The sequence below is a fragment of the Pan paniscus genome, chromosome 7 (assembly GCF_029289425.2).
Source record: "Pan paniscus chromosome 7, NHGRI_mPanPan1-v2.0_pri, whole genome shotgun sequence".
Lineage (NCBI taxonomy): Eukaryota > Metazoa > Chordata > Mammalia > Primates > Hominidae > Pan > Pan paniscus.
In genome coordinates, this window is record NC_073256.2 from 101,704,486 (window position 1) to 101,727,565 (window position 23,080).

Below are 23,080 nucleotides of genomic sequence, written 5' to 3' on the forward strand. Positions count from 1 at the left end.
GCTATTTTGGCAGTTGCCTAGGTGACTTTTGAACCTCATTACCCAGAACAGCCAACGGAGGAGGGGTGAGAAGAGTGGCCGTCTGGGTTTGCCGCATCGTGCTGCCTTAGAGGAGTTGTGCAGTCTTCGGTTGTGTGATACTTCACCTGGCTGATTTCTGGGAATGCCTCCACAAATTCGCTAAATTCAGTAGCTTTTGCCTTCCAAGATTCACCTGGTTGGTGTGTTGCACCCATTCACTAGTCATTTACATTAGGTATATCTCTTAATGCTATCCCTCCCCCTCCCCCCGCCCATGACAGGCCCCGGTGTGTGATGTTCCCCTTTCTGTGTCCAAGCGTTCTCATACTTCAATTCCCACCTATGAATGAGAACATGCGGTGTTTGCTTTTTTTGTCCTTGCGATAGTTTGCTAAGAATGATGGTTTCCAGCTTCATCCGTGTCCCTCCAAAGGGGATGAACTCATGCTTTTTCATGGCTGCATAGTATTCCATGGTGTATTTGTGCCACATTTTCTTAATCCAGTCTATCATTGATGGACATCTGGGTTGGTTCCAAGTCTTTGCTACTGTGAATGGTGCCGCAATAAACATACGTCTGCGTGTGTCCTTTTAGCAGCATGATTTCTAATCCTATGGGTATATATACCCAGCAATGGGATGGCTGGGTCAAACGGTATTTCTATTTCGAGATCCTTGAGGATTCGCCACACTATCTTCCACTACCGTTGAACTAGTTTACAGTCCCACCAACAGTGTAAAAGTGTTCCTATTTGTCCACTACCTCTCCAGCACCTGTTGTTTCCTGACTTTTTAATGATCGCTATTCTAACTGGTGTGAGATGATATCTCATTGCGGATTTGATTTGCATTTCTCTGATGGCCAGTTTTGATGAGCATTTTTTCATGTGTCTGTTGGCTGCATAAATGTCTTCTTTTGAGAAGTGTCTCTTCATATCCTTCCCCCACTTGTTGATGGGCTTGTTTGGTTTTTCTTGTAACTCTGTTTGAGGTCTTAGTAGATTCTGGATATTAGCCTTTTGTCAGATGAGTAGATTGCAAAAATGTTCTCCCTTTCTGCAGGATGCCTGTTCACTCTCATGGGACTTTCTTTAGCTATGCAGAACGTCTTTAGTGTAATTAGATGCTGTTTGTCAATGTTGGCTTTCGTTGCCATTGCTTTTGGCGTTTTAGACATGAGGTCCTTGCCCATGCCTTTGTCCTCAATGGTATTGGCTGGGTTTTCTCCTAGGGTTTGTATGGTTTAAGATCTAACATTTAAGTCTTTCATCTGTCTTGAATTAATTTTTGTACAAGGTGTAAGGAAGGGATCCGATTTCAGCTTTCGACATATGGCTAGCCTGTTTTCCCAGCACCACTTTTTTTAAATAGGGAATCCTTTCCCCATTTCTTGTTTTTGTCAGGTTTGTCAAAGATCAGATGGTTGTAGATGTGTCGTATTATTTCTGAGGGCTCTATTCTGTTCCATTGGTCTACGGTAACCAAAACGGCAACCGATAGCATGCTCTTTGGTTACTGTAGCCTTCTACTGTAGCTTGAAGTCGGACAGCTTGATGCCTCCATCTTTGTTCTTTTGGCTTAGGATTATGTTGGCAGTGGGGGCCGTTTTGTGGTTCCATATGAGCTTTAAAGCAGTTTTTTCCAGTTCTGTGAAGAAAGTCATTGGTAGTTTGATGGGGATGGCATTGAATCTATAATTTACCTTGGGCAGTATGGCCATTTTCACGATATTGATTCTTCCAATCCGTGATGGTGGAATATTCTTCCATTTGTTTGTCTCCTCTTTTAGTTCGTGGAGCAATGCTTTGTAGTTCTCCTTGAAGAGGTCCTTCACATCCCTTGTTAGTTGGATTCCTAGGCATTTTATTCTCTTTGAAGCAATTGTGAATGGGAGCTCACTCATGATTTGGCTCTCTGTTTGCCTCTTATTGGTGTATAAGAATGCTTGTGATTTTTGCACCTCGATTTTGTATCCTGAGACTTTGCTGAAGTTGCTTATCAGCTTAAGGAGATTTTGGACTGAGACGATGGGGTTTTCTAAATATTCAATCATGTCATCTGCAAACAGGGACAATTTGACTTCCTCTTTTCCTAATTGATTTCTCTTTATTTCTTTCTCCTGCCTGATTGCCCTGGGCAGAAGTTCCAACACTATGTTGAATAGGAGTGGTGAGAGAGGGCATCCCTGTCTTGTGGCAGTTTGCAAAGGGAATGCTTCCACTTTTTGCCCATTCAGTATGATATTGGCTGTGGGTTTGCCCTAAATAGCCCGTATTATTTTGGGAGATGTCCCATCAATACCTAATTTATTGAGAGTTTTTGGCATGAAGGGCTGTTGAATTTTGTCGAAGGCCTTTTCTGCATCTGTTGAGATAATCACGTGGTTTCTGTCTTTGGTCCTGATTATACGCTGGATTATGTTTATTGTTTTGCATATGTTGGACCAGCCTTGCATGTCAGGGATGAAGCCCACTTCATCATGATGGATAAGCTCTTTGATGTGCTGCTGGATTCGGTTTTCCAGTATTTTATGGAGGATTTTCCCATCGATGTTCCTCAGGGACATAGGCCTAAAATTCTCTTTTTGGGTTGTGTCTCTCTCAGGCTTTGGGATCAGGATGATGCCGGCCTCATGAAATGAGTGAGGGAGGATTCCCTCTTTTTCTGTTGATTGGAATAGTTTCAGAAGGCATGGTACCAGCTCCTCCTTGTCCTTCTGGTAGAATTCGGCTGTGAATCCGTCTGGTCCTGGAGTTTTATTGCTTGATAGGCTGTTAATTATTGCCTCAATTTCAGAGCCTGTTAGTGGTCTACTCAGGCATTCAACTTCTTCCTGGTTTACTCTGGGGAGGTTGTATGCGTCCAGGAATTTATCCATTTCTTCTAGATTTTCTAGTTCATTAGCTTAGAGGTGCTGATAGTATTGTCTGATGGTAGTTTGTATTTCTGTGGGATCGGTGGTGATATCCCCTTTATCATTTTTTACTGCATCTGTTTGATTCTTCTTTCTTTTCTTCTTTCTTAGTCTTGCTAGTGCTCTATCAATTTTGTTGATCACTGCAAAAAACCCGCTCCTGGATTCATTGATTTGTTGAAGGGTTTATTGTGTCTCTATCTCCATCAGTTCTGCTCGGATCTTAGTTATTTCTTGCCTTCTGCTAGTTTTTGAATGTGTTTGCTCTTGCTTCTCTCATTCTTTTAATGGTGATGTTAGGGTATGCATTTTTGATTTTTCCTGCTTTCTCTCGTGGGCAATTAGTGCTATAAATTTCCCTCTACACACTGCTTTAAATGTGACGCAGAGATTCTGGTATGTTGTGCCTTTGTTTTCATTGGTTTCAGAGAATATCTTTCTTTCTCCCTTCATTTCGTTATGTACCCAGTACTCATTAAGGAGCAGGGTGTCCGGTTTCCATGCAGTTGAGCGGTTTTGAGTGAGTTTCTTTATCCTGAGGTCTACTTTGATTGCAATGTGGTCTGAGAGACCGTTTGTAGTAATTTCTGTTATTTTACATTTACTGAGGAGTGCTTTACTTCCAACTATGTGGTCAATGTGGAAATAAGTGTGATGTGGTGCTGAGAAGCATGTATATTCTGTGGATTTGGGGTGGAGCGTTCTGTAGATGTCTCCTAGGTCCGCTTGGTGCAGAGCTGAGTTCAATTCCTGGATATCCTTTTTAGATTTCTGTCTCGTTGGTCTGTCTAATGTTTACAGAGGGCTGTTAAAGTTTCCCATGATTATGATGTGGGAGTCTAAGTCTCTTTTGATCACACTTTAAAGATCAAAAGGTAGAAGCGCAAAGACATTATCTGTGCAATATTAGAAACCTAGTAAGTGGTGGAATTTGGCCTTGAACCCAGATATCTAACTCCAGAGCCTAAGTGCTTCACCCACCTCACTGTGGTGCCTCTCGAGAAAAACAGGTAAGCACACATTCAGAAAGCTGGTGGGCCGGGGGGCTGGCCTTGTACTCAGAGGCCATGGAAGTCCCACGTGGGGTGGCTAGTGGTGTAAGGACAGAGGTCTCGGATGGGCAGAGGGATGTGGACAGGCGCGAGGGGGCGCGGCAGGGACTCGGGGGACTGGGAGTGGCGGCTCGGTGCTGCGGGAGGCGATTAGTGGAAGGCCAGAGGTCTGGGAAGGGCAGAGGGATGGGGACAGGCCCGAGGGTCCGCGGCAGGGATTCCGGGGGACTGGGAGTGGCCGGTTGGGGTTACTCTTGGCTTTTTGCCCTCTCCTGCCGTCGACTGCTCCGGTTTCTTTGGCCTTGCGGCGAGGTGGACAGGGTGAGCTCTCAGGACTGATGGCGGTTGTGGAAGGGGCCTGGGGCCAAGGACAGGCCAGGGCGGCGGGAGAGGCGGACCGGTGGCGTGGCTGGATCTGGGCGCGCTGTCGGACCTTCCACATCACCAGCTGCAGGCAGGCGTTTGCGTCCTCGCTGGAGTTGTGGCCGTCCTGGCTGTCCTGGATGATCTGTCCCAGGTAGTCGGCCGCGAGATTCCTGAGGGAACGCTTGTAGGGGAAACCCAGGTAGTGCGGGAAGAGCACGGCCGTGTCCACCACGGTGCTGTGGATGAGCTTCAGGGCCAGCAGATCGCTCTCCAGGCTGTGCCCGATGAGGATGGTTTGGGCGCTGAAAAAGCTCAGCAGGATGGCTTGCACTTGGGGCAAGGTGATGCTCGTCTTGGCGACGTCAGCCTCGGTGACTCCGGAAAACCTGGTGTTGTAGTCCACGATCTCGTTGTCGGGCTTGACGAAGGTGTCGTACACCACTCGCATGTCGGCGTCCACCACGGTGACGCGGGTCAGCTCTAGGCCATGCGTGGTGTAGCACATCTCACAGTCCAAGGCGTAGATTCCTGGATAAGCGTCTCTGGACAACTCTTTCTTGAAGGTCTCCACGAAGCCATCGAGGCTGTCCTTGCGGCCGTCCCGCACGTGCTGCTTTGCCACCTGGCAGCCCACAGAGCCAGGAGCAGCTGCACAGCAGGTGTACTGGCTAACCCGGCCTCCAGCCACCTGGCTCGAGCGGACCCGCCCCCAGTGATAATAACACAACTGGTCGCGTACACAGCGGCCCGAGGAGGACACCAGGTACTCGGTGCCACAACGGCAGCAGACCCTGCAGGAGGAGTCGCCGGGCCCCTTCCCCTGGCCAGTGAAGAGGACGGCGCCTCCGGGCCGCTCGGGGTGCGGGAAGGGGTAGCCGTTCTCCTCGAGCTGGTCCTGGCTGAGCAGGAACTCCTGGAGGCGGCTGTACAGGGCGGCCCTGCTGAGGCCCGGCATGGAGCTGGGGGTCAGGCCCCTCAGTCTCTTGAGGGTGTTCAGGACCACGTTCAGGTACCTGTTCTTGTTGGGGCTGCAGTCGTAGGCCACCTTCTCCTCGTTCAGCGCCTTCTCCTCGGCCTCCTGCTTGGAGGCGCAGAACTTGAGACACTCTTCGGTGAACAGTTGGAGATAGCCTCGGCGGAGGACGGTGGGGACTTGGCACCCAGACCTTCGGAGGACAATAGGTTTCTTCAAACTCGGTAAGGATGGACGACGGACGATTCGCTTAGAGCTGATGGTGGTGGTGGTCTTGCATGCCATCCCTGACCTGTTGCGCGTCTTCCCTGGCTGTCTGCCGACCTTGGAGCCACTGGAGCGTTGGCTGCTGCTGGCCACGCGGGTTCTCTTGGCATCTGTGCAACCTGTGACCAAGCAAGGGCTGGAAGACTGGGCGATCGTCTTCCTCTTCCTGGGGGCTGAGATGCGGACTCCCGAGGGCCTCTCTGTCAGCCTTGGGGCGGCTGGCAAGCAGCAGGCCGATCCCCTCTGTGCAGGGAAGTAGCACGCCTCCGTCACCACCTTGGGACACGCTGGGGGCACCGCCGGACCCCTGTTCTGGGGCTCCGCCTGGATGTCCACAAATGCGGAGGCCTGGTTGTGCATCTGGGGCACCCGGAGCCCGAAGCTCTGGGCAGGCTGATGAGAGGGCAGGGGGAATTCTGGAGCCTCGAGGGCCGCCTCCTCGGCCACCTTCTTAGCTTCTGGGTATCCAGGTGGGAACCAGCAGGGAGCTGTGGCTCGCAACATCTTGCTGCCTTCGGGAGCACCGGCCTGGCTCTGCTCCGCTCCCAACTGGCGGCTTCTTGCCTCCAGGGCCGCCTCCTCGGCCACCTTCTTAGCTTCTGGGTATCCAGGTGGGAACCAGCAGGGAGCTGTGGCTCGCAACATCTTGCTGCCTTCGGGAGCACCGGCCTGGCTCTGCTCCTCTCCCAACTGGCGGCTTCAATGAGTGCCGCGGCCGCCACCCGTCGCCTTTATAGACGCACAGGGCAGAGTGGGTGGGACTTCTCCTTGATTTGTTGGTGCTTCCATCCAATCACACTGAGCCTCATCTTCCACCAGACTCCAGCTTGGGAATGCCTCAAGGGGTGCACTAATGGAATCAACTGGAACTCCTGGTTGCTAACCTTGGAGCTAGGTTGCTTTTCCTGAGTTAATTAACTGTCCCTGCAGGGCAGTCCTATAATGGCTACTGGAATTGGGCCACCTAGGATTCATTTCAGCGTCAGGGAGTTTGGTCAACTTGCTTGGGCCCACACAGCACCCCATGGAGCCAGGACTGGGCCAGCAGTCTGCTGCATGCTGCAGGGCAGGATCTCTCTGGGGTTGCGTTTCCCTGCTCTCTGCACTCCTCCGCTGCGGGCAAATTGAGGACAGGAAGTGGACCGCACCCACTTCTCTCCCACGACTTGGGCAATGTTCAACACAGGGGTTCTTCAAAAGGTTCATAGAAAATGCACATGGTGAAGAAACTATGCATGGGTTTCCACTGGTTTGCACTCAAATAAACTTGTCCGAACTTCTTATAACCTTTCTGAACTAGATCGAGTTTGAGGCACTGAGAAGGATGAGACATCCACTGAAAAGGACTCCTATCAGAGCAACATGAATTCCACGAAAATTGCAGCAAGAGCAAACATCAAATTTCTGGTGAAGCTTGGGTGGAAGAATGAAGAAATCATTGATGTTTTCACAAAAGCTTCTAAGGACACTACCCCAAAGAAATGAACTCTTTACGAATGTATAGCTTGTTTCAAGAAGAGGTGAGAAGATGTGGGAGATGAATCCTGCAGTGGCTGTGAAAACCACTGTGCCCAGATCAGCTGCAGTTACGACGAGAGCTATCAGTGGAAATTTTAAACAGGAGGGATCACGATCCTGACGCATCCCTCTGACAAATTGTAACCGGAAGTTGGAACATGGCTTTACCAATATGACCTCGAAGGCAAAGCATCATCAACGCGACGGCTACCGAGAGGTGGCAGTGGTCCAGTCAAAGGAAAAGGAGGCCAGTCAGGAGCCAACATCATGGCATCAGTGTTTTGGGACACTCAAGGCATTTTGCTTGTTGACTTTCTGAAGGGCCAAACATCTGCTTATTAGGAGAGTGTTCCGAGAAGCTTAGAGAAAGCTTTGGTAGAAACATGCTGGGAAAGTCTCACTAGATCCCTGTTCACCACCTCAGTGCTCTGCTCATTCCTCTCATCAAACAAGGGCAATTGTGTCAGTTTCAATGGGCAGTCCTTAGGAATGCACCTTACGGGCTGCTTTCATTCCTTCTAAATTCTTTTTGTTTCCTAATTATACAAAGTCTCCTTGCCTTGCTTGGAAAGATGAGAGAAAGTCTCCTTGCCTTGCTTGGACAGATGAGAGATGAGATCCTCCTCTTCTCTCCCAGGACAGAATGGTCAGACTTGAGTTTCCTTTCTCCTCACTCTTCTCCTCCTTGAGGGAGGTGCTGTGCCGGACAGACCTGCTCCCGTGTCTAGACACGGGTAGACTCGTTGAAGATCCTCACAGGCAATCCTCCTTGGGGTCAAAGGGGAAGGATTTATTTCTTCAGGGCTCAGTAGTCCTCATCCTTACGCGCACCTTCACCAGCCCAGGGCGGGGTAGCGGAGGGTGAAAGGGCGTGGCTCACAGCCCGTTTCTTCCGCTCGGGCGTCTCCTGGGAGGAACCCTTGTCCAGTGAGCGGGTCTTCGTCTCCACCAAATTCCCTAGGGGGACATTTCTGGCAGCCCTTCTTGTTCAGCAGCTTACGGGGGTCAGGTGGACCTCTGCTAGTCACCAGCCTGAAGCCCTTACTCCATTTCAGCTATTTTGGCAGTTGCCTAGGTGACTTTTGAACCTCGTTACCCAGAACAGCCAACGGAGGAGGGGTGAGAAGAGTGGCCGTCTGGGTTTGCCGCATCGTGCTGCCTTAGAGGAGTTGTGCAGTCTTCGGTTGTGTGATACTTCACCTGGCTGATTTCTGGGAATGCCTCCACAAATTCGCTAAATTCAGTAGCTTTTGCCTTCCAAGATTCACCTGGTTGGTGTGTTGCACCCATTCACTAGTCATTTACATTAGGTATATCTCTTAATGCTATCCCTCCCCCTCCCCCCGCCCATGACAGGCCCCGGTGTGTGATGTTCCCCTTTCTGTGTCCAAGCGTTCTCATACTTCAATTCCCACCTATGAATGAGAACATGCGGTGTTTGCTTTTTTTGTCCTTGCGATAGTTTGCTAAGAATGATGGTTTCCAGCTTCATCCGTGTCCCTCCAAAGGGGATGAACTCATGCTTTTTCATGGCTGCATAGTATTCCATGGTGTATTTGTGCCACATTTTCTTAATCCAGTCTATCATTGATGGACATCTGGGTTGGTTCCAAGTCTTTGCTACTGTGAATGGTGCCGCAATAAACATACGTCTGCGTGTGTCCTTTTAGCAGCATGATTTCTAATCCTATGGGTATATATACCCAGCAATGGGATGGCTGGGTCAAACGGTATTTCTATTTCGAGATCCTTGAGGATTCGCCACACTATCTTCCACTACCGTTGAACTAGTTTACAGTCCCACCAACAGTGTAAAAGTGTTCCTATTTGTCCACTACCTCTCCAGCACCAGTTGTTTCCTGACTTTTTAATGATCGCTATTCTAACTGGTGTGAGATGATATCTCATTGCGGATTTGATTTGCATTTCTCTGATGGCCAGTTTTGATGAGCATTTTTTCATGTGTCTGTTGGCTGCATAAATGTCTTCTTTTGAGAAGTGTCTCTTCATATCCTTCCCCCACTTGTTGATGGGCTTGTTTGGTTTTTCTTGTAACTCTGTTTGAGGTCTTAGTAGATTCTGGATATTAGCCTTTTTTCAGATGAGTAGATTGCAAAAATGTTCTCCCTTTCTGCAGGATGCCTGTTCACTCTCATGGGAGTTTCTTTAGCTATGCAGAACGTCTTTAGTGTAATTAGATGCTGTTTGTCAATGTTGGCTTTCGTTGCCATTGCTTTTGGCGTTTTAGACATGAGGTCCTTGCCCATGCCTTTGTCCTCAATGGTATTGGCTGGGTTTTCTCCTAGGGTTTGTATGGTTTAAGATCTAACATTTAAGTCTTTCATCTGTCTTGAATTAATTTTTGTACAAGGTGTAAGGAAGGGATCCGATTTCAGCTTTCGACATATGGCTAGCCTGTTTTCCCAGCACCATTTTTTTAAATAGGGAATCCTTTCCCCATTTCTTGTTTTTGTCAGGTTTGTCAAAGATCAGATGGTTGTAGATGTGTCGTATTATTTCTGAGGGCTCTATTCTGTTCCATTGGTCTACGGTAACCAAAACGGCAACCGATAGCATGCTCTTTGGTTACTGTAGCCTTCTACTGTAGCTTGAAGTCGGACAGCTTGATGCCTCCATCTTTGTTCTTTTGGCTTAGGATTATGTTGGCAGTGGGGGCCGTTTTGTGGTTCCATATGAGCTTTAAAGCAGTTTTTTCCAGTTCTGTGAAGAAAGTCATTGGTAGTTTGATGGGGATGGCATTGAATCTATAATTTACCTTGGGCAGTATGGCCATTTTCACGATATTGATTCTTCCAATCCGTGATGGTGGAATATTCTTCCATTTGTTTGTCTCCTCTTTTAGTTCGTGGAGCAATGCTTTGTAGTTCTCCTTGAAGAGGTCCTTCACATCCCTTGTTAGTTGGATTCCTAGGCATTTTATTCTCTTTGAAGCAATTGTGAATGGGAGCTCACTCATGATTTGGCTCTCTGTTTGCCTCTTATTGGTGTATAAGAATGCTTGTGATTTTTGCACCTCGATTTTGTATCCTGAGACTTTGCTGAAGTTGCTTATCAGCTTAAGGAGATTTTGGACTGAGACGATGGGGTTTTCTAAATATTCAATCATGTCATCTGCAAACAGGGACAATTTGACTTCCTCTTTTCCTAATTGATTTCTCTTTATTTCTTTCTCCTGCCTGATTGCCCTGGGCAGAAGTTCCAACACTATGTTGAATAGGAGTGGTGAGAGAGGGCATCCCTGTCTTGTGGCAGTTTGCAAAGGGAATGCTTCCACTTTTTGCCCATTCAGTATGATATTGGCTGTGGGTTTGCCCTAAATAGCCCGTATTATTTTGGGAGATGTCCCATCAATACCTAATTTATTGAGAGTTTTTGGCATGAAGGGCTGTTGAATTTTGTCGAAGGCCTTTTCTGCATCTGTTGAGATAATCACGTGGTTTCTGTCTTTGGTCCTGATTATACGCTGGATTATGTTTATTGTTTTGCATATGTTGGACCAGCCTTGCATGTCAGGGATGAAGCCCACTTCATCATGATGGATAAGCTCTTTGATGTGCTGCTGGATTCGGTTTTCCAGTATTTTATGGAGGATTTTCCCATCGATGTTCCTCAGGGACATAGGCCTAAAATTCTCTTTTTGGGTTGTGTCTCTCTCAGGCTTTGGGATCAGGATGATGCCGGCCTCATGAAATGAGTGAGGGAGGATTCCCTCTTTTTCTGTTGATTGGAATAGTTTCAGAAGGCATGGTACCAGCTCCTCCTTGTCCTTCTGGTAGAATTCGGCTGTGAATCCGTCTGGTCCTGGAGTTTTATTGCTTGATAGGCTGTTAATTATTGCCTCAATTTCAGAGCCTGTTAGTGGTCTACTCAGGCATTCAACTTCTTCCTGGTTTACTCTGGGGAGGTTGTATGCGTCCAGGAATTTATCCATTTCTTCTAGATTTTCTAGTTCATTAGCTTAGAGGTGCTGATAGTATTGTCTGATGGTAGTTTGTATTTCTGTGGGATCGGTGGTGATATCCCCTTTATCATTTTTTACTGCATCTGTTTGATTCTTCTTTCTTTTCTTCTTTCTTAGTCTTGCTAGTGCTCTATCAATTTTGTTGATCACTGCAAAAAACCCGCTCCTGGATTCATTGATTTGTTGAAGGGTTTATTGTGTCTCTATCTCCATCAGTTCTGCTCGGATCTTAGTTATTTCTTGCCTTCTGCTAGTTTTTGAATGTGTTTGCTCTTGCTTCTCTCATTCTTTTAATGGTGATGTTAGGGTATGCATTTTTGATTTTTCCTGCTTTCTCTCGTGGGCAATTAGTGCTATAAATTTCCCTCTACACACTGCTTTAAATGTGACGCAGAGATTCTGGTATGTTGTGCCTTTGTTTTCATTGGTTTCAGAGAATATCTTTCTTTCTCCCTTCATTTCGTTATGTACCCAGTACTCATTAAGGAGCAGGGTGTCCGGTTTCCATGCAGTTGAGCGGTTTTGAGTGAGTTTCTTTATCCTGAGGTCTACTTTGATTGCAATGTCGTCTGAGAGACCGTTTGTAGTAATTTCTGTTATTTTACATTTACTGAGGAGTGCTTTACTTCCAACTATGTGGTCAATGTGGAAATAAGTGTGATGTGGTGCTGAGAAGCATGTATATTCTGTCGATTTGGTGTGGAGCGTTCTGTAGATGTCTCCTAGGTCCGCTTGGTGCAGAGCTGAGTTCAATTCCTGGATATCCTTTTTAGATTTCTGTCTCGTTGGTCTGTCTAATGTTTACAGAGGGCTGTTAAAGTTTCCCATGATTATGATGTGGGAGTCTAAGTCTCTTTTGATCACACTTTAAAGATCAAAAGGTAGAAGCGCAAAGACATTATCTGTGCAATATTAGAAACCTAGTAAGTGGTGGAATTTGGCCTTGAACCCAGATATCTAACTCCAGAGCCTAAGTGCTTCACCCACCTCACTGTGGTGCCTCTCGAGAAAAACAGGTAAGCACACATTCAGAAAGCTGGTGGGCTGGGGGGCTGGCCTTGTACTCAGAGGCCATGGAAGTCCCACGTGGGGTGGCTAGTGGTGTAAGGACAGAGGTCTCGGATGGGCAGAGGGATGTGGACAGGCGCGAGGGGGCGCGGCAGGGACTCGGGGGACTGGGAGTGGCGGCTCGGTGCTGCGGGAGGCGATTAGTGGAAGGACAGAGGTCTGGGAAGGGCAGAGGGATGGGGACAGGCCCGAGGGTCCGCGGCAGGGATTCCGGGGGACTGGGAGTGGCCAGTTGGGGTTACTCTTGGCTTTTTGCCCTCTCCTGCCGTCGACTGCTCCGGTTTCTTTGGCCTTGCGGCGAGGTGGACAGGGTGAGCTCTCGGGACTGATGGCGGTTGTGGAAGGGGCCTGGGGCCAAGGACAGGCCAGGGCGGCGGGAGAGGCGGACCGGTGGCGTGGCTGGATCTGGGCGCGCTGTCGGACCTTCCACATCACCAGCTGCAGGCAGGCGTTTGCGTCCTCGCTGGAGTTGTGGCCGTCCTGGCTGTCCTGGATGATCTGTCCCAGGTAGTCGGCCGCGAGATTCCTGAGGGAACGCTTGTAGGGGAAACCCAGGTAGTGCGGGAAGAGCACGGCCGTGTCCACCACGGTGCTGTGGATGAGCTTCAGGGCCAGCAGATCGCTCTCCAGGCTGTGCCCGATGAGGATGGTTTGGGCGCTGAAAAAGCTCAGCAGGATGGCTTGCACTTGGGGCAAGGTGATGCTCGTCTTGGCGACGTCGGCCTCGGTGACTCCGGAAAACCTGGTGTTGTAGTCCACGATCTCGTTGTCGGGCTTGACGAAGGTGTCGTACACCACTCGCATGTCGGCGTCCACCACGGTGACGCGGGTCAGCTCTAGGCCATGCGTGGTGTAGCACATCTCACAGTCCAAGGCGTAGATTCCTGGATAAGCGTCTCTGGACAACTCTTTCTTGAAGGTCTCCACGAAGCCATCGAGGCTGTCCTTGCGGCCGTCCCGCACGTGCTGCTTTGCCACCTGGCAGCCCACAGAGCCAGGAGCAGCTGCACAGCAGGTGTACTGGCTAACCCGGCCTCCAGCCACCTGGCTCGAGCGGACCCGCCCCCAGTGATAATAACACAACTGGTCGCGTACACAGCGGCCCGAGGAGGACACCAGGTACTCGGTGCCACAACGGCAGCAGACCCTGCAGGAGGAGTCGCCGGGCCCCTTCCCCTGGCCAGTGAAGAGGACGGCGCCTCCGGGCCGCTCGGGGTGCGGGAAGGGGTAGCCGTTCTCCTCGAGCTGGTCCTGGCTGAGCAGGAACTCCTGGAGGCGGCTGTACAGGGCGGCCCTGCTGAGGCCCGGCATGGAGCTGGGGGTCAGGCCCTTCAGTCTCTTGAGGGTGTTCAGGACCACGTTCAGGTACCTGTTCTTGTTGGGGCTGCAGTCGTAGGCCACCTTCTCCTCGTTCAGCGCCTTCTCCTCGGCCTCCTGCTTGGAGGCGCAGAACTTGAGACACTCTTCGGTGAACAGTTGGAGATAGCCTCGGCGGAGGACGGTGGGGACTTGGCACCCAGACCTTCGGAGGACAATAGGTTTCTTCAAACTCGGTAAGGATGGACGACGGACGATTCGCTTAGAGCTGATGGTGGTGGTGGTCTTGCATGCCATCCCTGACCTGTTGCGCGTCTTCCCTGGCTGTCTGCCGACCTTGGAGCCACTGGAGCGTTGGCTGCTGCTGGCCACGCGGGTTCTCTTGGCATCTGTGCAACCTGTGACCAAGCAAGGGCTGGAAGACTGGGCGATCGTCTTCCTCTTCCTGGGGGCTGAGATGCGGACTCCCGAGGGCCTCTCTGTCAGCCTTGGGGCGGCTGGCAAGCAGCAGGCCGATCCCCTCTGTGCAGGGAAGTAGCACGCCTCCGTCACCACCTTGGGACACGCTGGGGGCACCGCCGGACCCCTGTTCTGGGGCTCCGCCTGGATGTCCACAAATGCGGAGGCCTGGTTGTGCATCTGGGGCACCCGGAGCCCGAAGCTCTGGGCAGGCTGATGAGAGGGCAGGGGGAATTCTGGAGCCTCGAGGGCCGCCTCCTCGGCCACCTTCTTAGCTTCTGGGTATCCAGGTGGGAACCAGCAGGGAGCTGTGGCTCGCAACATCTTGCTGCCTTCGGGAGCACCGGCCTGGCTCTGCTCCGCTCCCAACTGGCGGCTTCTTGCCTCCAGGGCCGCCTCCTCGGCCACCTTCTTAGCTTCTGGGTATCCAGGTGGGAACCAGCAGGGAGCTGTGGCTCGCAACATCTTGCTGCCTTCGGGAGCACCGGCCTGGCTCTGCTCCGCTCCCAACTGGCGGCTTCTTGCCTCCAGGGCCGCCTCCTCGGCCACCTTCTTAGCTTCTGGGTATCCAGGTGGGAACCAGCAGGGAGCTGTGGCTCGCAACATCTTGCTGCCTTCGGGAGCACCGGCCTGGCTCTGCTCCTCTCCCAACTGGCGGCTTCAATGAGTGCCGCGGCCGCCACCCGTCGCCTTTATAGACGCACAGGGCAGAGTGGGTGGGACTTCTCCTTGATTTGTTGGTGCTTCCATCCAATCACACTGAGCCTCATCTTCCACCAGACTCCAGCTTGGGAATGCCTCAAGGGGTGCACTAATGGAATCAACTGGAACTCCTGGTTGCTAACCTTGGAGCTAGGTTGCTTTTCCTGAGTTAATTAACTGTCCCTGCAGGGCAGTCCTATAATGGCTACTGGAATTGGGCCACCTAGGATTCATTTCAGCGTCAGGGAGTTTGGTCAACTTGCTTGGGCCCACACAGCACCCCATGGAGCCAGGACTGGGCCAGCAGTCTGCTGCATGCTGCAGGGCAGGATCTCTCTGGGGTTGCGTTTCCCTGCTCTCTGCACTCCTCCGCTGCGGGCAAATTGAGGACAGGAAGTGGACCGCACCCACTTCTCTCCCACGACTTGGGCAATGTTCAACACAGGGGTTCTTCAAAAGGTTCATAGAAAATGCACATGGTGAAGAAACTATGCATGGGTTTCCACTGGTTTGCACTCAAATAAACTTGTCCGAACTTCTTATAACCTTTCTGAACTAGATCGAGTTTGAGGCACTGAGAAGGATGAGACATCCACTGAAAAGGACTCCTATCAGAGCAACATGAATTCCACGAAAATTGCAGCAAGAGCAAACATCAAATTTCTGGTGAAGCTTGGGTGGAAGAATGAAGAAATCATTGATGTTTTCACAAAAGCTTCTAAGGACACTACCCCAAAGAAATGAACTCTTTACGAATGTATAGCTTGTTTCAAGAAGAGGTGAGAAGATGTGGGAGATGAATCCTGCAGTGGCTGTGAAAACCACTGTGCCCAGATCAGCTGCAGTTACGACGAGAGCTATCAGTGGAAATTTTAAACAGGAGGGATCACGATCCTGACGCATCCCTCTGACAAATTGTAACCGGAAGTTGGAACATGGCTTTACCAATATGACCTCGAAGGCAAAGCATCATCAAAGCGACGGCTACCGAGAGGTGGCAGTGGTCCAGTCAAAGGAAAAGGAGGCCAGTCAGGAGCCAACATCATGGCATCAGTGTTTTGGGACACTCAAGGCATTTTGCTTGTTGACTTTCTGAAGGGCCAAACATCTGCTTATTAGGAGAGTGTTCCGAGAAGCTTAGAGAAAGCTTTGGTAGAAACATGCTGGGAAAGTCTCACTAGATCCCTGTTCACCACCTCAGTGCTCTGCTCATTCCTCTCATCAAACAAGGGCAATTGTGTCAGTTTCAATGGGCAGTCCTTAGGAATGCACCTTACGGGCTGCTTTCATTCCTTCTAAATTCTTTTTGTTTCCTAATTATACAAAGTCTCCTTGCCTTGCTTGGAAAGATGAGAGAAAGTCTCCTTGCCTTGCTTGGACAGATGAGAGATGAGATCCTCCTCTTCTCTCCCAGGACAGAATGGTCAGACTTGAGTTTCCTTTCTCCTCACTCTTCTCCTCCTTGAGGGAGGTGCTGTGCCGGACAGACCTGCTCCCGTGTCTAGACACGGGTAGACTCGTTGAAGATCCTCACAGGCAATCCTCCTTGGGGTCAAAGGGGAAGGATTTATTTCTTCAGGGCTCAGTAGTCCTCATCCTTACGCGCACCTTCACCAGCCCAGGGCGGGGTAGCGGAGGGTGAAAGGGCGTGGCTCACAGCCCGTTTCTTCCGCTCGGGCGTCTCCTGGGAGGAACCCTTGTCCAGTGAGCGGGTCTTCGTCTCCACCAAATTCCCTAGGGGGACATTTCTGGCAGCCCTTCTTGTTCAGCAGCTTACGGGGGTCAGGTGGACCTCTGCTAGTCACCAGCCTGAAGCCCTTACTCCATTTCAGCTATTTTGGCAGTTGCCTAGGTGACTTTTGAACCTCGTTACCCAGAACAGCCAACGGAGGAGGGGTGAGAAGAGTGGCCGTCTGGGTTTGCCGCATCGTGCTGCCTTAGAGGAGTTGTGCAGTCTTCGGTTGTGTGATACTTCACCTGGCTGATTTCTGGGAATGCCTCCACAAATTCGCTAAATTCAGTAGCTTTTGCCTTCCAAGATTCACCTGGTTGGTGTGTTGCACCCATTCACTAGTCATTTACATTAGGTATATCTCTTAATGCTATCCCTCCCCCTCCCCCCGCCCATGACAGGCCCCGGTGTGTGATGTTCCCCTTTCTGTGTCCAAGCGTTCTCATACTTCAATTCCCACCTATGAATGAGAACATGCGGTGTTTGCTTTTTTTGTCCTTGCGATAGTTTGCTAAGAATGATGGTTTCCATCTTCATCCGTGTCCCTCCAAAGGGGATGAACTCATGCTTTTTCATGGCTGCATAGTATTCCATGGTGTATTTGTGCCACATTTTCTTAATCCAGTCTATCATTGATGGACATCTGGGTTGGTTCCAAGTCTTTGCTACTGTGAATGGTGCCGCAATAAACATACGTCTGCGTGTGTCCTTTTAGCAGCATGATTTCTAATCCTATGGGTATATATACCCAGCAATGGGATGGCTGGGTCAAACGGTATTTCTATTTCGAGATCCTTGAGGATTCGCCACACTATCTTCCACTACCGTTGAACTAGTTTACAGTCCCACCAACAGTGTAAAAGTGTTCCTATTTGTCCACTACCTCTCCAGCACCAGTTGTTTCCTGACTTTTTAATGATCGCTATTCTAACTGGTGTGAGATGATATCTCATTGCGGATTTGATTTGCATTTCTCTGATGGCCAGTTTTGATGAGCATTTTTTCATGTGTCTGTTGGCTGCATAAATGTCTTCTTTTGAGAAGTGTCTCTTCATATCCTTCCCCCACTTGTTGATGGGCTTGTTTGGTTTTTCTTGTAACTCTGTTTGAGGTCTTAGTAGATTCTGGATATTAGCCTTTTTTCAGATGAGTAGATTGCAAAAATGTTCTCCCTTTCTGCAGGATGCCTGTTCACTCTCATGGGAGTTTCTTTAGCTATGCAGAACGTCTTTAGTGTAATTAGATGCTGTTTGTCAATGTTGGCTTTCGTTGCCATTGCTTTTGGCGTTTTAGACATGAGGTCCTTGCCCATGCCTTTGTCCTCAATGGTATTGGCTGGGTTTTCTCCTAGGGTTTGTATGGTTTAAGATCTAACATTTAAGTCTTTCATCTGTCTTGAATTAATTTTTGTACAAGGTGTAAGGAAGGGATCCGATTTCAGCTTTCGACATATGGCTAGCCTGTTTTCCCAGCACCATTTTTTTAAATAGGGAATCCTTTCCCCATTTCTTGTTTTTGTCAGGTTTGTCAAAGATCAGATGGTTGTAGATGTGTCGTATTATTTCTGAGGGCTCTATTCTGTTCCATTGGTCTACGGTAACCAAAACGGCAACCGATAGCATGCTCTTTGGTTACTGTAGCCTTCTACTGTAGCTTGAAGTCGGACAGCTTGATGCCTCCATCTTTGTTCTTTTGGCTTAGGATTATGTTGGCAGTGGGGGCCGTTTTGTGGTTCCATATGAGCTTTAAAGCAGTTTTTTCCAGTTCTGTGAAGAAAGTCATTGGTAGTTTGATGGGGATGGCATTGAATCTATAATTTACCTTGGGCAGTATGGCCATTTTCACGATATTGATTCTTCCAATCCGTGATGGTGGAATATTCTTCCATTTGTTTGTCTCCTCTTTTAGTTCGTGGAGCAATGCTTTGTAGTTCTCCTTGAAGAGGTCCTTCACATCCCTTGTTAGTTGGATTCCTAGGCATTTTATTCTCTTTGAAGCAATTGTGAATGGGAGCTCACTCATGATTTGGCTCTCTGTTTGCCTCTTATTGGTGTATAAGAATGCTTGTGATTTTTGCACCTCGATTTTGTATCCTGAGACTTTGCTGAAGTTGCTTATCAGCTTAAGGAGATTTTGGACTGAGACGATGGGGTTTTCTAAATATTCAATCATGTCATCTGCAAACAGGGACAATTTGACTTCCTCTTTTCCTAATTGATTTCTCTTTATTTCTTTCTCCTGCCTGATTGCCCTGGGCAGAAGTTCCAACACTATGTTGAATAGGAGTGGTGAGAGAGGGCATCCCTGTCTTGTGGCAGTTTGCAAAGGGAATGCTTCCACTTTTTGCCCATTCAGTATGATATTGGCTGTGGGTTTGCCCTAAATAGCCCGTATTATTTTGGGAGATGTCCCATCAATACCTAATTTATTGAGAGTTTTTGGCATGAAGGGCTGTTGAATTTTGTCGAAGGCCTTTTCTGCATCTGTTGAGATAATCACGTGGTTTCTGTCTTTGGTCCTGATTATACGCTGGATTATGTTTATTGTTTTGCATATGTTGGACCAGCCTTGCATGTCAGGGATGAAGCCCACTTCATCATGATGGATAAGCTCTTTGATGTGCTGCTGGATTCGGTTTTCCAGTATTTTATGGAGGATTTTCCCATCGATGTTCCTCAGGGACATAGGCCTAAAATTCTCTTTTTGGGTTGTGTCTCTCTCAGGCTTTGGGATCAGGATGATGCCGGCCTCATGAAATGAGTGAGGGAGGATTCCCTCTTTTTCTGTTGATTGGAATAGTTTCAGAAGGCATGGTACCAGCTCCTCCTTGTCCTTCTGGTAGAATTCGGCTGTGAATCCGTCTGGTCCTGGAGTTTTATTGCTTGATAGGCTGTTAATTATTGCCTCAATTTCAGAGCCTGTTAGTGGTCTACTCAGGCATTCAACTTCTTCCTGGTTTACTCTGGGGAGGTTGTATGCGTCCAGGAATTTATCCATTTCTTCTAGATTTTCTAGTTCATTAGCTTAGAGGTGCTGATAGTATTGTCTGATGGTAGTTTGTATTTCTGTGGGATCGGTGGTGATATCCCCTTTATCATTTTTTACTGCATCTGTTTGATTCTTCTTTCTTTTCTTCTTTCTTAGTCTTGCTAGTGCTCTATCAATTTTGTTGATCACTGCAAAAAACCCGCTCCTGGATTCATTGATTTGTTGAAGGGTTTATTGTGTCTCTATCTCCATCAGTTCTGCTCGGATCTTAGTTATTTCTTGCCTTCTGCTAGTTTTTGAATGTGTTTGCTCTTGCTTCTCTCATTCTTTTAATGGTGATGTTAGGGTATGCATTTTTGATTTTTCCTGCTTTCTCTCGTGGGCAATTAGTGCTATAAATTTCCCTCTACACACTGCTTTAAATGTGACGCAGAGATTCTGGTATGTTGTGCCTTTGTTTTCATTGGTTTCAGAGAATATCTTTCTTTCTCCCTTCATTTCGTTATGTACCCAGTACTCATTAAGGAGCAGGGTGTCCGGTTTCCATGCAGTTGAGCGGTTTTGAGTGAGTTTCTTTATCCTGAGGTCTACTTTGATTGCAATGTCGTCTGAGAGACCGTTTGTAGTAATTTCTGTTATTTTACATTTACTGAGGAGTGCTTTACTTCCAACTATGTGGTCAATGTGGAAATAAGTGTGATGTGGTGCTGAGAAGCATGTATATTCTGTCGATTTGGTGTGGAGCGTTCTGTAGATGTCTCCTAGGTCCGCTTGGTGCAGAGCTGAGTTCAATTCCTGGATATCCTTTTTAGATTTCTGTCTCGTTGGTCTGTCTAATGTTTACAGAGGGCTGTTAAAGTTTCCCATGATTATGATGTGGGAGTCTAAGTCTCTTTTGATCACACTTTAAAGATCAAAAGGTAGAAGCGCAAAGACATTATCTGTGCAATATTAGAAACCTAGTAAGTGGTGGAATTTGGCCTTGAACCCAGATATCTAACTCCAGAGCCTAGGTGCTTCACCCACCTCACTGTGGTGCCTCTCGAGAAAAACAGGTAAGCACACATTCAGAAAGCTGGTGGGCCGGGGGGCTGGCCTTGTACTCAGAGGCCATGGAAGTCCCACGTGGGGTGGCTAGTGGTGTAAGGACAGAGGTCTCGGATGGGCAGAGGGATGTGGACAGGCGCGAGGGGGCGCGGCAGGGACTCGGGGGACTGGGAGTGGCGGCTCGGTGCTGCGGGAGGCGATTAGTGGAAGGACAGAGGTCTGGGAAGGGCAGAGGGATGGGGACAGGCCCGAGGGTCCGCGGCAGGGATTCCGGGGGACTGGGAGTGGCCGGTTGGGGTTACTCTTGGCTTTTTGCCCTCTCCTGCCGTCGACTGCTCCGGTTTCTTTGGCCTTGCGGCGAGGTGGACAGGGTGAGCTCTCGGGACTGATGGCGGTTGTGGAAGGGGCCTGGGGCCAAGGACAGGCCAGGGCGGCGGGAGAGGCGGACCGGTGGCGTGGCTGGATCTGGGCGCGCTGTCGGACCTTCCACATCACCAGCTGCAGGCAGGCGTTTGCGTCCTCGCTGGAGTTGTGGCCGTCCTGGCTGTCCTGGATGATCTGTCCCAGGTAGTCGGCCGCGAGATTCCTGAGGGAACGCTTGTAGGGGAAACCCAGGTAGTGCGGGAAGAGCACGGCCGTGTCCACCACGGTGCTGTGGATGAGCTTCAGGGCCAGCAGATCGCTCTCCAGGCTGTGCCCGATGAGGATGGTTTGGGCGCTGAAAAAGCTCAGCAGGATGGCTTGCACTTGGGGCAAGGTGATGCTCGTCTTGGCGACGTCGGCCTCGGTGACTCCGGAAAACCTGGTGTTGTAGTCCACGATCTCGTTGTCGGGCTTGACGAAGGTGTCGTACACCACTCGCATGTCGGCGTCCACCACGGTGACGCGGGTCAGCTCTAGGCCATGCGTGGTGTAGCACATCTCACAGTCCAAGGCGTAGATTCCTGGATAAGCGTCTCTGGACAACTCTTTCTTGAAGGTCTCCACGAAGCCATCGAGGCTGTCCTTGCGGCCGTCCCGCACGTGCTGCTTTGCCACCTGGCAGCCCACAGAGCCAGGAGCAGCTGCACAGCAGGTGTACTGGCTAACCCGGCCTCCAGCCACCTGGCTCGAGCGGACCCGCCCCCAGTGATAATAACACAACTGGTCGCGTACACAGCGGCCCGAGGAGGACACCAGGTACTCGGTGCCACAACGGCAGCAGACCCTGCAGGAGGAGTCGCCGGGCCCCTTCCCCTGGCCAGTGAAGAGGACGGCGCCTCCGGGCCGCTCGGGGTGCGGGAAGGGGTAGCCGTTCTCCTCGAGCTGGTCCTGGCTGAGCAGGAACTCCTGGAGGCGGCTGTACAGGGCGGCCCTGCTGAGGCCCGGCATGGAGCTGGGGGTCAGGCCCTTCAGTCTCTTGAGGGTGTTCAGGACCACGTTCAGGTACCTGTTCTTGTTGGGGCTGCAGTCGTAGGCCACCTTCTCCTCGTTCAGCGCCTTCTCCTCGGCCTCCTGCTTGGAGGCGCAGAACTTGAGACACTCTTCGGTGAACAGTTGGAGATAGCCTCGGCGGAGGACGGTGGGGACTTGGCACCCAGACCTTCGGAGGACAATAGGTTTCTTCAAACTCGGTAAGGATGGACGACGGACGATTCGCTTAGAGCTGATGGTGGTGGTGGTCTTGCATGCCATCCCTGACCTGTTGCGCGTCTTCCCTGGCTGTCTGCCGACCTTGGAGCCACTGGAGCGTTGGCTGCTGCTGGCCACGCGGGTTCTCTTGGCATCTGTGCAACCTGTGACCAAGCAAGGGCTGGAAGACTGGGCGATCGTCTTCCTCTTCCTGGGGGCTGAGATGCGGACTCCCGAGGGCCTCTCTGTCAGCCTTGGGGCGGCTGGCAAGCAGCAGGCCGATCCCCTCTGTGCAGGGAAGTAGCACGCCTCCGTCACCACCTTGGGACACGCTGGGGGCACCGCCGGACCCCTGTTCTGGGGCTCCGCCTGGATGTCCACAAATGCGGAGGCCTGGTTGTGCATCTGGGGCACCCGGAGCCCGAAGCTCTGGGCAGGCTGATGAGAGGGCAGGGGGAATTCTGGAGCCTCGAGGGCCGCCTCCTCGGCCACCTTCTTAGCTTCTGGGTATCCAGGTGGGAACCAGCAGGGAGCTGTGGCTCGCAACATCTTGCTGCCTTCGGGAGCACCGGCCTGGCTCTGCTCCGCTCCCAACTGGCGGCTTCTTGCCTCCAGGGCCGCCTCCTCGGCCACCTTCTTAGCTTCTGGGTATCCAGGTGGGAACCAGCAGGGAGCTGTGGCTCGCAACATCTTGCTGCCTTCGGGAGCACCGGCCTGGCTCTGCTCCGCTCCCAACTGGCGGCTTCTTGCCTCCAGGGCCGCCTCCTCGGCCACCTTCTTAGCTTCTGGGTATCCAGGTGGGAACCAGCAGGGAGCTGTGGCTCGCAACATCTTGCTGCCTTCGGGAGCACCGGCCTGGCTCTGCTCCTCTCCCAACTGGCGGCTTCAATGAGTGCCGCGGCCGCCACCCGTCGCCTTTATAGACGCACAGGGCAGAGTGGGTGGGACTTCTCCTTGATTTGTTGGTGCTTCCATCCAATCACACTGAGCCTCATCTTCCACCAGACTCCAGCTTGGGAATGCCTCAAGGGGTGCACTAATGGAATCAACTGGAACTCCTGGT

General features: G+C 50.5%; 2 protein-coding genes across 2 annotated transcripts; both read right to left on the reverse strand.

Moving 5' to 3' along the window:
* Window positions 1-12,524: 12,524 nt before the first annotated feature.
* On the reverse strand, window positions 12,525-14,543 carry LOC134730904 (putative exonuclease GOR; the record flags this gene model as incomplete). The annotated part of the gene is made up of 1 exon (XM_063606576.1): window positions 12,525-14,543. A coding segment is annotated over exon 1 (2,019 nt), but the record flags the coding sequence as incomplete, so codon positions are not given.
* A 5,950-nt stretch (window positions 14,544-20,493) lies between these two features.
* On the reverse strand, window positions 20,494-22,848 carry LOC134730905 (exonuclease GOR-like). Its single transcript, XM_063606577.1, has one exon. The coding sequence runs from the start codon at window positions 22,846-22,848 to the stop codon at window positions 20,494-20,496; it is 2,355 nt and encodes a 784-aa protein (XP_063462647.1).
* Between the last annotated feature and the right edge of the window lie 232 nt (window positions 22,849-23,080).

Excerpts from the sequence above, each read along its gene's own strand:
- LOC134730905 (XM_063606577.1), bottom strand. The coding sequence starts at position 22,848 with ATGTTGCGAGCCACAGCTCCCTGCTGGTTCCCACCTGGATACCCAGAA.